We start from the raw sequence: 16,196 nt of genomic DNA, 5'->3' as shown, positions 1-16,196 counted from the left end.
AGTTTCTCTTCCATGCCTCATATTGCAAGTAGGAATTAGCTCTCTGCTTCATATCATAAACTTATAATCAGCACTCAATAAATATTCACTATTATCAATTTTTTTTATAATACTGGGAGCTAAGTCAGTGATTAGTCAAAGCTATGCTTGCTTTAAATTTTTTTTAATAAACTTTAATATTTGTTATGTGCCAGGCACTATTCTATGTCTTCAAGTAACCCTACAATGTAATTGCTATTGTTGCTTTCATGCCACCAGATGGGTAGATTGAATCACAAAGGGGTTAAATAACTTGTTCAAGGTCACAGAGCTAGTAAGTGGCAGAGGTGGGACTTGAACCCAGGTAATTTGGTATGGAGTCTACTTTCTTTTATTTGATTGTTTTTGTGATATTAGAGATTGAATTCAGGGTCTCACACATGCTGGGCAAATACTCTACCACTTAGCTACATCCTGAGCCCTTTTTACTTAATTTTGAGAGAGAGTCTCAATAAGTTGCCCCAGCTACCCTTGAACTTATGACCCTCCTGCCTCAATCTCTTGAGTTAGTCTACTTTTTTTTGGTACCAGGGATTCAACCCAGGGGTGCTTAACCACTGAGCCACATCCCCAGCCCTTTTTGTACTTTATTCAGAGACGGGGTCTCACTGAGTTGCTGAGGCTGGCTTTGAACTCGTGATCCTCCTGCCTCAGACTTCCAAGCTGCTGGGATTACAGGAATGCGCCACTGTACCTAGCTTGGAGTCTACTCTTAACCATTATGCTATACTGTCTCTCTTAGCATCTGCCACTGTTTGTTGAAATGGATACTATTCATTTAAATGGAGGCTATACACAGCATCTCACTGTACCTTGGTCTCCAACTTGTGGAGTCTGTAGGTATCCTATCTCAGTCATTTTAGTGATAGGTTTTCACACTGGCAAAAGCCATCCAAAGAAGGCGCCCTTTTTTGGTTATCATTACTGAAACAGAAAAGCTACTTTCTAGATTAGATATTGTTTTCACTTGACAAAACAGTATGAGGAAAAAAACAAACCACAGTGAGCAGTTGTCCTGTAATTGCGAATGAAGAATTGAATGACAATATCGATTCCAGGGACAGCTTTGTTGTGTCACCCGGTGATGGTTTTGCTTCTGTTTTGCGTGAGTTGCGCTTTTGTGGGTGAATCCAGTTTGTTTTTTGGAGAAGGAGCACCCTTGTCTTCAATCTGCCCTAATCCTAATTTCCTAATCACTGTGATTTCTGCCCTGCAGTGAGTTTTGAAGGATGCACGGGTCGACCAAGGTCAGCCTTCTTTTCTGAAGACTCTCGATTCAAAGTGGGCACAGACGGTGTGATCACAGTCAAACGGCCTCTACAGCTTCATAGACCAGAGACGAGTTTTATGGTCCATGCCTGGGACTCCTCCTACAGAAAGCTGTCTACCAAAGTCACGCTGAAGGCAGTGGAGCACCACCGTCACCGGCGCCACCACCATCATGTACGTAGGGGTGTACCTTAGAAGTCACACACGTTTGATCTGCTATCGAATTCGGGTTTCTCAGCCCAGGAGGCACCATTGGTATTTGGGGCTGGCTAATTCTGGGGGAAGAGGCACTGTCCTGTGCACCATGGGATTTTGAGCAGCATTTCTGGCCATACCTAGATGCCAGAAGCACCTCTGTTGGTGTTGACAACCAAAAAAATACCTTCAGATACTGCCAGGGGTCCTTTGGGGTAGAGGGTTACAAAATCACCTCCAATTGAGAGGACTTTTTGTTAAACTGAACTACCTCTTGTTGGATTTGGGGGCTTGTTATTAGGTTGTGGGGGTCAGGTAGTACAGAAGAGTGGGTAAAAGCATGGACCCTGTATGGGGTTGAATCTGCCTGCCATTGGTCACCCAGGTAACCTTGGAGGAGTCACTTAACCTGTCTCCGCTTGATTTTTCTTACTTGTGAAATGAGGTTAAGGAGGACTAAATGAAATACATGTAAAACGTGAAGAATATGCTAGGCATGTGCACCTGTATCCATGGGGAATTGGTTCCCAAACTCCCCATCACCTCGCTGCTCAAGTCCCTTATATAACATGGCATAGTATTTGCATATAACCTACACATATTCTCTGTATTCTTTAAAATCTTCTCTAGATTACTTACAATACCAAATACAATATAAATTATTCTTACACAATCTGTACGTGTTCAATACAAACACAATTTTGGTGGAGAGGGTACTGGCAATTTTACCCCGGGATGCCTTACCACGGTGCTACATCTCTAATGTCCCCCTTGTCCCCAACCTGCTATTTTGAGACAGGGTTTTGCCAAGTTGCTCAGCTGGACCTTGAGCTTTTCCTGCCTCATCCTCCTGAGTTGCTAAGATTACAAGCCACCATGCTCAGTGGGGTGTTTTTTTTTTTTTTGGAGGGGGGGAGGGGGAGAGTAGATATTGGGGAGTGAATGAACCCCCGATGCTTTGCCACTGAGCCACATTCCCAGTCCTTTTTATTTTTTATTCTGAGAATAAAATAAATTCTTACTAATTTGTTTTTTCTGTGGGTACATTGCTTACTAATTTGTTGAAGTTGGTTTTGAACTTGTGATCCCTCCTGAGTTGCTGGATTTTAGGCTGGCAACACCATACCTGACAGTTTTTTTTTTTTTTTTTTTAACTTTTGATCCATAGTGATTGAATCCATAGATATAAACCTGCAGATATGTAGGGCTGACTAATAGGTACTTGTTACTCGATAGCTTTTATTGTTTTCCTCCCGGAGGCAGAGTAAATGAGAGGTGGATTCTCTGATCATTTGCTCTAGGTGTTTCTTGTGGGGGCATCTTTACAAAGAATAGGAGGAACCAGTGGAAGCATATGCCCCACTGAACTGTCACTTGCCCAGGATCCTTCCCCATTTCGTTTGCAGTGCATGGCCATTAGCTCTGGTGCATATCAGGAGCCCTGTAAGTATCGAATGGCCAGATAGATGGGATTGGCAATGAATGGAAGGATGTACGTCTGCCTAGGTTCTTGGCAAGAATGTTTCTGGAGGGTGTTATCAAAAGCCAGATGCCTTCCCTAGCTTTGAAACTCCTCCCACAGCGCTTCCTACCAAAATGTGTCTCTGGGGGAACATTCTAGTTGGATCCTGCTTACTGTCTCGGAAAGTTGGACTATACCATAAGTGCCAAAGCCTTTAAGAGTACGTCCTGTTTTCCTCCCTGAGGACTCTTGAGGTTCTTGGTACTTAATAGTCTTCTTGATAGAGTTAATTTTTCTCCCTAGTGAATCATCAGAAAAATGAGGAAATTAGTAGAGCTACGTTAACATGACTCCTTGCCTTCAGTCTCCAGTTGGCCTGGCGTTCACAAGAATAAGTTCAGCTCAATGAATTCTTGCTAGGCAGCTACCTGTGAAAGCGTCTCACCACCACTGAAAACAGTTTTGAACTTTAACTTGGTTCTTCTTTAACTTTCCATCTTCACCTCAGCCAACTTTGCCTCTTCTTCTTCTGCTGTTGTATCAGGAGTTAGTTCAAGTATACAAAATATAAAACTGCAAATTACAGTTTTTTTTTTTTCCCCAAATACTCTTTTAAGTTAAATAAGTCCAAAGGTAAGCTATGCCTAGTGTAGGGACTCAACAGTCATCAAGAACCCAGGTTTCTCCTCTCCTCTCCACTTTGCTGCCCTCAGCACATGGATTGTATTCTCACGGTTACCTCATGAACCAAAAATGGCTGCTGTAGCTCTAGTCAGCCTCCTGTCTCAGCCTCCTGAGTAGCTAGGATTATAAGTCATGTACCACCACACCTGACAGCATTCTTTATTCTATGTGATAAGAAGAAGAAAGGAACTAGAGGTATAAGCTCAGTAGTAGAGTACTTGCCTAAATATGCAAGACCCTAGGGTCAGTCTCAATCCCTCGTACCACACCCCGACCTCTCGAAAGAAAGAAAAGAGAAAGAGAAGCACAAAAGTGCATTATTTTTTAAGTTATCTGCCTTTTTTTTTTTTAATTGGTTGTTCAAAACATTACAAAGCTCATGACATATCATCTTTCATACATTTGACTCAAGTGGGTTATGAACTCCCATTTTTACCCCAAATACAAATTGCAGAATCACATCGGTTACACATTCACATTTTTACAAAATGGCATATTAGTGACTGTTGTATTCTGCTACCTTTCCTATCCCCTACTATCCCCCCTCCCCTCCCCTCCCATCTTCCCTCTCTACCTCATCTGGTGTTGTTCAATTCTCTCCCTTGTTCCCCACCCCCTTTCCCCTCACAACTTCTTATATGTAATTTTGTGTAACGTTGAAAGTTATCTGCCTTTTAAGCAACCCTTGTGGAATTCTGAAGCAGTACTTCTAATGTATCACATTAGCTAGAACTTAGCCTCATGGCCACACCTGGGTACAAGTGTAACTTTTTACAGAGATGTAGTTTTTTTCTGTGGGTACATTGCTGGGTACAAATTGAGATATATACTACAGAAAAAGAGTTTTTGGTTTGGTTTTGTGTTTAATAAGAAAGGGAGAATGGGTATTGGAGTAGTAGCAAACTCCGTCATAACTGTCTTGACTTTCCTTTTGTTTTGTCTCTGGTTTAAGGGACCCCTGTGGATCCAGTACTGGGGATTGACCTATGATGTAGGTACTGATATCACCCCCATTTTGGATATTAGGAGACAGATACAGAGAAGTCAAGTGATCTGTCCTGAACAAGAAGGTGCCATAGTGAGGATTCAAAGCCCAGCAGCCTAGACCCAGAGCCTGCTTTTGGCCCTGGTTGGCCTGCCTCTGTGGGAGACAAATGCAAGGATTGGCAGGACAGAGGAGGGGTGTATGCTGTGTTAAGAAAAGGGGCAGCAATCTTACTTGACTCCTGTCCCCAGTACTGGGGATTGACCCTGTAGCATTGTGCATGCTGGGGAAGTGCTCTACCCCCAAATGACACCCCCAACCCCTCTTACTTCATTTTAATTTTGTATTACAATAGATCTAACTTTCTAGTTCTTTCACTTAATTCAAGTGGGTTTTTGCAGTTTGGTAGCCTGCATGTTCAGTATGAAGAAGAGGCACTTTTCCCTTTAATTTCACACCTGAAAATGTTAATCCTATGTGTAGCCAGCACAGGGTTCCTCACTATTTATTATCATCATCTGAAAGCGTTTTGCAATCCTGTTGTTAGCAAGGCATGATCTCTGTCTTCCTTTTCTGTCTGGCAAATGGGTTTGCATTCATTCCTCAGTTCCTTGGCTGTAAGCAATGATCATTTTAAAGCCTAGGGCATGCTGTCAATGGTCAGTATCTTGCATCATTTCTGTTGGATTCCCAAAGTGCCACAACTCAGTGTTTTTTTTAGCCAGTCATTTATTGAGCATTTACTATGTGTCAGGTGCTATTTCAAGTACTTTACATGTACCATTATTTCATTTAATCCTTACAGTGACCTATGATGTAGGTACTGATATCGCCCCCATTTTGGATATTAGGAGACAGATACAGAGAAGTCAATTGATCTGTCCTGAACAAGGAGGTGCCATAGTGAGGATTCAAAGCCCAGCAGCCTAGACCAGAGCCTGCTTTTGGCCCTGGTTGGCCTGCCTCTGTGGGAGTAAAATGCAAGGATTGGCAGGACAGAGGAGGGGTGTATGCCCTGTGCATGCATGATTGTGGAAGTGCCCTGGGGACTGTACCTGGGTGTGTCTCATTTATCTTTTACATCTTGAGTCTTAAAAAAAAAAGCCAGGAAATCTGGCTTGAATCAAACTTGGCAAACAGTGATCAGGGAATATGAGTGAGCACCCTTCTGTGGAGGGAGGAAGGTAGAATTTTCCATTGGAAACTCACTAGTCATTTTAAAATACTTCAACATCTAGGCATGGCGGCACATACCTGGCAATCCCAGCAACTCAGAAGGTTGAGGCAGGTTAGAGGTTAGCCTCAGCAACTTAGTAAGTTAGAGGTTAGCCTCAGCAACTTAGTAAGCCCCTGTATCAAAATAAAATAGAAAGAACTGGGATATAGCTCAGTGGTAAAGCACCCCTGAGTTCAATCTAGTATAAATAACAATAGCAAACTTAAAACAATTTGGGAGATATTCCCCCCCCCTTCAATTCTCCTATTATCCTGATTGTGCATAAAGTTATCTTTATTGCACAAGAAAACTGTTCAATATGAGTCTCAAAGGGTGTTTTGGTGCTTATCCTAACAGCTTCTGTTAGAGCAAATGGAAACTTTATAGATATAGCACAGTGAGATTGAGAGATTTATATTCATCACAAAGTAATTCTTAGTGGCAATTTCCCAAACTTGTTTTGGCAGATCAACTTTGGGGAACTATATCCTTGGGAAAAACATAAAAGAAAGGAAATTGAAAACACTTGCATATTTAGTTATTGAATAAACTCTGATATTAAATCACTAGACTGTAATGTTTCTATAAAAATGACATATATTACATAGACTTGAAATAACTTAAATGATAATCTCAAATGTCAAACTATAGTTATGTATTCATAATGATTATTTGCATTATGGACACTAAGAAGGATCAAAATAAAACATAGTGTTTATTATATGGTTGTATTAGTCAGCTTTCTATCCCTGAGGATGGAAAGAAAATACCTGAGGCGATAAACTTATAAACAGAAAATATCTAGTTTGACTCATGGTTTTGGCAGGTTCCAATCCAAGTTGCCCTTTTAATTTGGTCCTCTGGTGAAGATAGCACATTATGGTGGGAGTAAGTGGCAGAGCAAACCACTTCCCTGAGCAGAGAGGAAGAAGAGGAGACTGGTTCCCATAATTCTCTTCGAGGACACCCCCAATGATCTGAAGACTTATCATAGGCCCCACCTCCCGAAGTTTCCACCACCTTTCAATAGCATCAGTCTAGGGACCAAACCACCTGGAACTTTACTTTAGGAAGACGTTTAACATCCAAATTGAAGCAGTGGGAAAGGGGTTCGTTGATTTTTGTTTTGACTGCTCATTTTGGAATGGATATATAATTTCTAATCGAGAAGCGAATGTGTCATTAAGTTAAAACCAACAGTGCCCTCCAGGCTGAAGACAGTGAGCGAGTAGGTTGGACAAGTCAGGTTTGTAGTCTCTCTCTTGAATTTTCTCATTTTGTTCCTCATTTCCATTCCTCTTAGGAGTCTCTCCCTGGAACCCATGTAGAAGTGCTCACATTTCCCGACTCCCACCGTGGTCTCAGAAGACAGAAGAGAGACTGGGTTATCCCTCCCATCAGCTGTCCAGAAAATGAAAAAGGTCCATTTCCTAAAGAACTGGTTCAGGTAAAGAAGAAAATTCTCTATTTCTTTGGAAGAAATTTGGCAGAGTAGAGCCAATGAAGAGAAAGGGAAAAGACCCGACCGAAGTTGGGATCTTTCCTTGCCAATTGTATTTTTTTGTTTGTTTGTTTGTTTTCAGATCAAATCCAACAGGGACAAAGAGACCAAGGTGTTCTACAGTATCACTGGCCAAGGAGCTGACTCACCCCCTGTTGGTGTGTTTATTATTGAAAGAGAAACAGGAAAGCTGAAGGTGACGGAGCCTCTGGATAGAGAAAAAATTGCCAAGTACATCGTAAGTACCTCTTGCTTGTTGACCAGGGGGGTAACATCTCTCCAAAATTCTTTAGTCAACTCATGTGGGGTCCCCAGATCTGATGATCTGGACATGTGGAGAGCTTAGCTTTTGACATCCCTTGACTTGTTGATAAAGTGAAATGGCAGGTGAACCTGGGGAAGTTCATCTTTTTTCCTTATTAGGAAAAAGAGGGGGAGTTTAGACCCAGGATGTCATCCTGTTCTTGGGGCTGGAAGTTCCTAAAGAAAGAAGATAGTGTTGATATTGGAAAGCAAAAATCATTTCTGGGACTTGATAGAAATCAGAGCTTAGGGAAGAAGGAGATTTAGTATGAATGCCAAATGCAGAAAAATCTGGGAGAAACACCAGACTGAGGGGGGCAGAGCAAACTTGACCCTGAGTGGAGTAAGTCAGAAGTTTTTAGGCCTCTGCCTTTACCTCTGGCCTTGGTGCCCCAGTCTTGCTGTGGGAGACAGAGGCCTGACCTAGTGGTTGTGTTCTGTAGCCCATGTGTCTTAACTCGTCGTGGTCTCATTGAAGCAGCAGAACACACGTGGGAAAAGTCCTCTTTAGGGGTTCACAGTGGGAAGAGTGGAGGCTGGGCTGAGCCCATGCGACTCTCGCCAGCCCCCATTTCCACCTCGTCTTCCTCATCGGGGCCCAAGTAACCCTCATTTGTCTCTTGCAGCTCTTTTCTCATGCCGTGTCTTCAAACGGGAATGCAGTCGAGGACCCCATGGAGATTGTGATCACAGTGACAGATCAGAATGACAACAGGCCTGAGTTCATCCAGGAGGTCTTCCAGGGGTCTGTCATGGAGGGAGCTCTTCCAGGTACATGCGTGGCAAGGAGTCAGACACCCAGAGTCACTGAGATACTTTAGATCCCAAAGTGTTAGGGCTGGAGCTCGGGGTCAGGTTACTGAAGTTGACCCATTATATGGATCAACTTTATTTAGAAGCCACTGTGTGTGTAGAACAATTTGCCCACAGAAACATATACAATAAGAATAGTTTAAGACAACTTTCTTGATTATGAAACAGATCCTCACCAGCACCCTAAACCCCATAAACCCTTCTGGATCACATTCTTATCTCTCCTCCATTATGGTAGCCATTGCCTTTACTTTTCCCCTCCTTTTGGTGCCAGGGATGGAACCCAATTATGCTTAACCACTGAGCGGCATCCCCAGCCATTTATAAATTTTTTAAATTTAGAAACAGGGTCTCACTAAGTTCCTTGGGGCCTTGATAAGTTGCTGAAGCTGGCTTTGAACTTGCGATCCTCCTGCCTCAGCCTCCCGAGTCTCTGGAATTATAGTCATGTGCCACTGAGCCCAGCCATTGTCCTGACTTTTTAAAAAGCATTTTTAATATTTTTTAGTTGTTGATGGACCTTTATTTTATTTATTTGTATGTGGTGCCGAGAATCGAACCCAGTGCCTCATGCATACTAAGGAAGCACTCTACCGCTGAGCCACAAACCCAGCCCAGGAAAGCTACTTTTTAAGTACTCATGGAGGAGGGTACCATGAGTACTAACTGCTCCGTGCACAGATATGAGGGTCTGCTCCTAGAGTGAGGACATCCTTTGAGATTTGTGCCTGCTGCCCAACCTGGTTTTGTTACACCATCTCCTTTAGGCTCAGGCTCAGAATGGATTCCTTTAGCCTGAGACCTGGTTCTACTCTCCATGTCAGTATGACCCATCTTTTCCTTTGCCCTGCAGTACGAGGGTCAGGTGCCTGAGAATGAAGTTAATGCTGTCATCACTACACTCAAAGTCACTGATGCGGACGTCCCCAACACCCCGGCGTGGGAGGCCGTGTACACCATATTAAATGATAATGAGCAACAGTTTGTTGTCATCACAGACCCAATGACCAATGATGGCATTCTGAAGACAGCTAAGGTTTGTATGGTGCCTGGTAAGCCGCGTAACCTAGTAGCCAGCTGCTCTCTTCTCAGAAGAGATTAGTATTGGTGGGGTAGGGGTGGGGCAGATTGCCTAGGTTCTGGTGGGTCAGTTGTACAGGGCTTGTGGGGTATTAAAACCTAAAATTGAAGAGGCAGTACCATTTGCTGCCCACCACCTTTTTGTGCACCGTGGATTGAACCCAGGGGTACTCTACCACTGAGCTACACCCTAAGCCCTTTTTGTTTTTATTTCGAGATAGGGTCTTACTGAGTTGCTTAGCCTGGCTTCAAATGTAAAATCCTTCTGCCTCAGTTTTCCCAGCCCCTGGGGTTACAGGTGTGTGCCACTGAGCCCAGGAGTACCATCTGCTTTAATATGTTTGGTCCCAGAAACATTGGCCTCTCCTAATCCCTTTTCTGTTTTGCAAATAAGAGAGAATAATGTGATTTACTGGTGTTGGCTCTTTTATTGTGTGTGTGAAAAATGTCCTAGAAACTTGGAAACTAAGAAGTTGGCTGAGTTGCTTGTTGAAGTTGAGAAAAGGCAGATGCCTGGAATAGCCCCTGAGCTTTGACATCCTCTTTAGCAAGTGAACTGCCATGTTTAACTGCTGGTGTATCCAACCAAGAGCAATGGTTAAGGATTTAATTTTTGTTTAGTTTTACCAACATCAAATGTTTCTTGACATTTTTTTAATTTTTTGAGTGGTAGTAGGGGTTGAACCCAGCACATTGTGCCTCTAAGCTATAGCTGTAGTCCTTGTATTTTCTTCATTATTTATGTATTTCGTGGTACCAAGGGACGCTTAACTGTGGAGCCACATCCCCAGCCCTTTTTATTTTTCATTTTGAGACAGGTCTCCTCTAAGTTGCTGAGGTTGGCTTTGAACTTACAATCTTCCTGTCTTAGCCTCCCAAGTTACCAGGGTTACAGGCATGCACCACCACACCAGGCCCTTGTATTTTATTTTTAATCTTTTTTTTTTTTTCTTCCTGTTCTCTAGGGTTTGGATTTTGAGGCCAAGCAGCAGTACATTCTATATGTGACAGTGACAAATGTGGCCCCCTTTGAGGTGACTCTCCAAACCTCCACAGCCACAGTCACTGTGGATGTGGTGGATGTGAACGAAGCCCCCATCTTTGTGCCTCCTGAAAAGAGAGTGGAGGTGCCTGAAGACTTTGGTGTGGGCCTGGAAATCACGTCCTACACGGCCCGGGAGCCAGACACCTTCATGCAACAGAAGATTACGTGAGTGTGTGGGTTTCTCAATGGTCTTGTGACAAGTGGGTATTGGTGTGTGTGTGTGTGTGTGTGTATGATTATATATATATTTATTTATTTATATATTTTTTAAGGTAAACACACATATAGTTATGCTTCACTTAATGATAGGAATATGTTCCAAGAAATTCCTCTTTGGCTTGTTTATCATTGTGTGAACACGATTGTTATACAAATTAAATTAGCCACATTGTCACTAGGTGATCGTGAATGCAGTGTTTGGATGACTGATCCTCATTATGTTGCACATGACTATTTCACTCCTGGCATGGTTGGACTGTGCAACACCCTTCTCTTGTTCTGTTTTTTTTTTTTTTTTTAATTCCTGTGCCCCACATCATTTCCCTTCCTTCCATAATTGGCCATTCTAGGTTTAATGTCCTTCCCGTCTATTTTTCTGTTTTGTTTTGTTTTGAGACAGGGTCACACTAAACTGCTGTGAATTTGTGATCCTCCTGCCTCAGCCTCTCAAGTTGCTAGGATTACAGGCGTGCATCCCAGCTTTGAGTTCTTATGATAATGTAGTAGGAATGTGATTTTGTTTTCTTGTTTGGTTTGGTTTGGGACTGGTGATTTAGCCCAGGAGTGCTTTACTACTGAACTACATCCTCAGTCTTTTAATTTTTTATTCTGAGTCAGAGTCTGAGGCTGGTGATCCTGCTACCTCAACCGCTCGAGTTGCTGGGGCTAAAGGTGTGTGCCACCAGGCCCAGCAGCTTTGATTTGCTTTGTTTTATTGGTGGCACCGGGTATTGAATCCAGGATCTTGAGGTAGACAAGTGCTCTACCACAGAGCTATTTTCCCAGTCTTTCTCTGAGATAAGATTTCCCAATCTGTCCTCTTGTCTCAGCCTCCTGAGTAGTTGAGATTACAATGTATCTGGCTGTTTTGTTTTAAGGCATGGTCTCCCTGTGTTGCCTGGAATGTCCTGGACATGGGCTCAAGTGGTCCTCCTGCCTCAGCCTCCTGAGTACCCAGAGTCACTGACCTTGCCTATAGGAATATGATTTAAAATTATGCATGTGATATTGTGTTATTAGTAGCTTACCATTTCTTGTTTTGAATTTGAGGGCACCTACAACACTTTGCTTTGAAATACATTAATTTTGTACATATAGTGAGTGTACTAATCATAATCTAGGGGATACTTCTAGGTTGAATAAAATGGAAGGCCTGATAAAAAGTATTTTTAATCACAGTGTGAAAGAATATGAAAAACAAAATAAAATAATGTAGGATTTTGAGTCTGGAGTGTAATCTCAGCGATTTGGGAGGTTGAGGCAGGTGGACTACAAATTCGAGGCCAGCCTCAGCAACTTAAGAAGGCCTTGAGCAACTTGGTGAGACCCTATATCAAAACAAAAAATAAAAGGGTGCTTTACCACTTTGAGGTATATCCATTGGGTTCAATTTCTACTACCAAAAGTGATGGTGATGGTGGTGGTGGTGAGATGATGATGATGATGATATAAGGTCATAATAAGCATTGCTTTGGGCAAGAATTACTTATAGATGTTAAGTTCATTGCATAAAAGTGGGTAAACAGGATATTTCCAAATGACCTTCTGCTAGATTATAGATTAACTACAAAGAGAAAAAGATACGTTTCTTGTGAAGAAATCCAGTGACTTTTCCTTATCCAAGTGATCAAAGTTGACATTACCAATAAAAGAACAGATGGACATCAAGAGCCTTCTAAGGTGATGCACCAAGAAGGACACAATCTCACCTCTACAGGATTTTCATCCCCTCTGTACCCTCCAAAAGGGAATAATTAGACAATCTGAAATTGAGGCACATCCTACAAAACAACTGGCCCACACATTTAAAAAATGTCAGGTATAAGAATGAAAGGGCAAGGTGTGCATCCAGATTAACGGAAACTAGAGACATGTCAGCTACATGCCATTGATGAGCCATTAAATCGCTGGAGATTAATCTGGATACTGGCTCCATTTCTGTGAGGATGGGGCTGGACAGAGAAGACTTTGGGATACTGAGAACAGATTAAATCCAAAAAGGCGCAAGATCACTATAAAAGACATTTGGGGGAATATTAGACAATTTGAACATGTAGAATAATAATAATAATGTTCTGTCATAAGAGTTTTGTTTCCTGGGCTGGGGTTGTGGCTCAGTGGTAGTGCATTCGTCTGGAATGTGTGAGGCACTGGGTTCAATCTTAAGCACCACATAAAAATAAATAAATAAAATAAAGGTGTTGTGTCCATCTACAATTAAAAAAATTAAAAAAAAAAAAAAGAGTTTTGTTTCCTGAATTGAAAATCAATATGTGAGCCTTGTGTGGTGGCATACACCTATAATCCCAGCTATTTAGGAGGCTAAGACAGGGGAATCACAAGTCAAAGCCAGTGTGGGCAATGTAGTAGGACCCTGTCTCCAAAATAAACTGTTCAATTCCTAGTACCACACAAGAAAGAGGGAAAGAAAAAAGAAAATCAATTTGTGGTTGAGATTATACAAATTTACATATTTTACAAACTTATATATTTATTCATAAATATATATGTATATATGTAAATATATACATATATATATATATATACACACATATGTTTCTGTTCTTAGGAAATACACTGTAGTATAAGTAAGTAAAGGAACATGGTATCATCAACTCATTCTCAAATGACTTAGCAAAATAAGAAATTATGTGTGTGTGTGAGAATATATAGTTTGAGAAAGTAAATGTTGCAAAACGTTAACAACGGGTAAATCAATGGTTAGGGATGTAGCTCAGTGGTAGAGTGCTTGTCTAGCATGTCAAGGCCCAACACTTCACAAAAAGGTTGTAGAGTTGATAGTTCTTAAAAAAAATATATTGGAAATAATGATATAAATCGGGAGATACCTTAGTCTTCTCTAGCTCGGTGCTTTTTGATGTTCCCATGCTAAGCCAGGGCCTGCACCTTTTCAGATATCGCATTTGGAGGGACACTGCCAACTGGCTGGAGATTAATCCGGAGACTGGTGCCATTTTGACTCGGGCTGAACTGGACAGAGAGGACTTTGAGCATGTGAAGAATAGCACGTATATGGCCCTCATCATTGCCACGGACAATGGTAGGATACCGGCCCCACCCTTCTGGCCCCTTTGCCTCCTTTGTCCCCTGTCCTTCTTTTGGAAATGAGTTCATTCTTTTTAATTTTAGACAAGAATTATCATTATCTGTATCAAAAATACAAATGAGTCAAATAGAAGTTCCTTTTCACCTGTCCCTCTCTATTCCTACTGTCTACTCCTTTCCCCATGGGGGCCTGGGTTTGTGTCTGCCAGGTCTGTGACTTTAGTACCTGTGTGACATTGCATTTACTACTTAATTTTATGTCTGTCAATTCCTTCATGTAGCAAAATGATAACATTCCATCCAGATTAAATAAGTTAATGAGTGTAAACATACCTAGAATAGCCACTAGCTATCTAAGGACTGTTTTTTTGTTTTTTTGTTTTTTTTTTTGTCTGTGTGTTTGTTCGTTTTGGTACTGGGATTAAACTCAGGGACATTGGACCACTGAGCCACATCTCCAGCCCTATTTTGTACTTTATTTAGAGACAGAGTCTCACTGAGCTGCTTAGTGCCTCACTTTTGCTGGGTCTGGCTTTGAACTTGCGATTTTCCTGCCTCAGCCTCCCCAGCTGCTAGGATTATAGGTGTGTGCCACCACACCTGGCAGGACTGGTATTTTTATCATCAATTAGGTGTGAGTGCACCTAGATTATTTCTGTATATTTAAATACACTGATATATCGGTTTAAGGCTTCTTAAATTTTGTTTTGTTATAAAAGCATTACCTATACTGTTTAAAATTTAAATTGGGGGACCTGGCATATAGCTGAGCAATAGAGCACTAGTGTAGCATGTATGAGGCCCAGGGTTCAAACTCTAGCACAAGCAAACAAACAAATATTCATGTCTTTCAGACAAAGATTTGCCAGGCCTGGTGGCGTATGCCTGTAAACCAGGCAACTCTAGAGACTGAGGCAGGAGGATCATAAGTTCAAAGCCAGCCTCAGCAACTTAGTGACAAAGCAAGGCCCTGTCTCAAAATGAAAAGGGATGGGGATGTGGCTCCGTGGTTAAGTGCCCCTGGGTTTAATCTCCCCTTGCCACAACATCCCCCCGCCCCACCCTGCAAAAAGACAGAGAGATCTGCTGGTGGTGTATGCTAGATATATCTCTTTTTAAGAATGATGTTATCTGGGTCTGGGAGTATAGCTCAGACTTGCCTAGGATGCATGAAGCCATGGGTTCGGTCTCCATTACCACCAAAAAAAGAGAGAAAGAGTTATCTGTATGTAGTATAATTTGATCATTCACATATCAAAGGACATAGGTGTTTACAATTATTATTTCCATGATTAGTGAGTGGACATCCTTGTACATGCCTCTGTTTACAGGCATGCTCCTCAGACAGATGTTTCAAGGCAGAATTACTTGTTAAGAGATCTACAAACTTCTCATGGTTAATTTTCTTCCCACTCTGTTACCTGCTAACCTGTTAAGGTAGTAATCTAGGTTTGATCATGTGGAAAGGAGAGAGAGGGCCAGGCAAGTGAGGCCATCATGAGGCTCCATTTGCAGGGCAAAGAGCTGCCCATTGCTTCAGCCTGCAGCACGCTCTGGCTCCTTGGGGATTCCCCAGCCTGGCCTGGAAGTAAGTTAAGGTAAATTGTACCAGAACCAAAGGTGGGCAGACTTATTCTGTAAAGGACCAGGGAGTAAAAAATTTAGGCTTTACAAAACTGTCCACTCTCTATTGCCATTGGAGCCTGCAGCTGGCCATATAAAATCCATAAAGGGATGAGCATAACTGTGTTCCTAATTTGGCCAGAAGACCTTAGTTTAGCTTGCTGACCCTGACCTAAATAATCATAGCCAAGGGGTGATGGTTCTGAGTGGTTCCTGTAAGTGTTGCTTTTTTTGTTGTTGTTGTTCTTCTAATTAGTTATACATGACAGTAAAATGAATTTTGTCCCATTACACATAAACGCAGTTAAGTGTTGCTTTAATTGCATGAATTGTCTTTCCCCTCAGTGCTGAATGTGGGACCCAGGGCTTCACATTTGCTAGGCAAGCACTTTACCACTAAGCTCCATCCCCAGCCTTTGCCTTGCTTTTAACATACAGTCTAAAAGGAGAATGAAGTTTATCCCAGAAAATCTACTAGCTAATTAAAAAGGGTTTTTTGTAAAGTTTATTTATTTATTTTTGGTGTCAAGAGATTGAACCCAGGGGCGCTCAACCACTGATCCACATCCACAGCCCTTTATATTTTCAATTTTGAGACAAGGTTTGGCTAAGTTGCTTACAGCTTTGATAAACTGCTGAGGCTGGCCTCAAACTTGCAATCCTCTTGCTTTAGCCTCCTGAGTTGCTGGAATTATA

The 16,196-nt window shown here is 42.0% G+C and overlaps 1 protein-coding gene across 1 annotated transcript in view; it reads left to right on the top strand.

The window, feature by feature from the left end:
* Cdh1 (cadherin 1) overlaps nt 1–16,196 on the top strand; it is a 70,454-nt gene that overhangs the window by 46,635 nt on the left and 7,623 nt on the right. The window contains exons 3-9 of the mRNA XM_048792419.1: nt 1,256–1,482; nt 7,154–7,297; nt 7,434–7,589; nt 8,281–8,469; nt 9,321–9,503; nt 10,513–10,757; nt 13,727–13,872. Coding sequence (XP_048648376.1) covers nt 1,256–1,482; nt 7,154–7,297; nt 7,434–7,589; nt 8,281–8,469; nt 9,321–9,503; nt 10,513–10,757; nt 13,727–13,872 — 1,290 coding nt within the window. The remainder of the gene's footprint in view (nt 1–1,255; nt 1,483–7,153; nt 7,298–7,433; nt 7,590–8,280; nt 8,470–9,320; nt 9,504–10,512; nt 10,758–13,726; nt 13,873–16,196) is intronic.

This window comes from Marmota marmota, unplaced genomic scaffold (genome assembly GCF_001458135.2).
Source record: "Marmota marmota marmota unplaced genomic scaffold, marMar, whole genome shotgun sequence".
NCBI lineage: Eukaryota > Metazoa > Chordata > Mammalia > Rodentia > Sciuridae > Marmota > Marmota marmota.
This window is presented reverse-complemented; position numbering and strand designations above follow the sequence as displayed.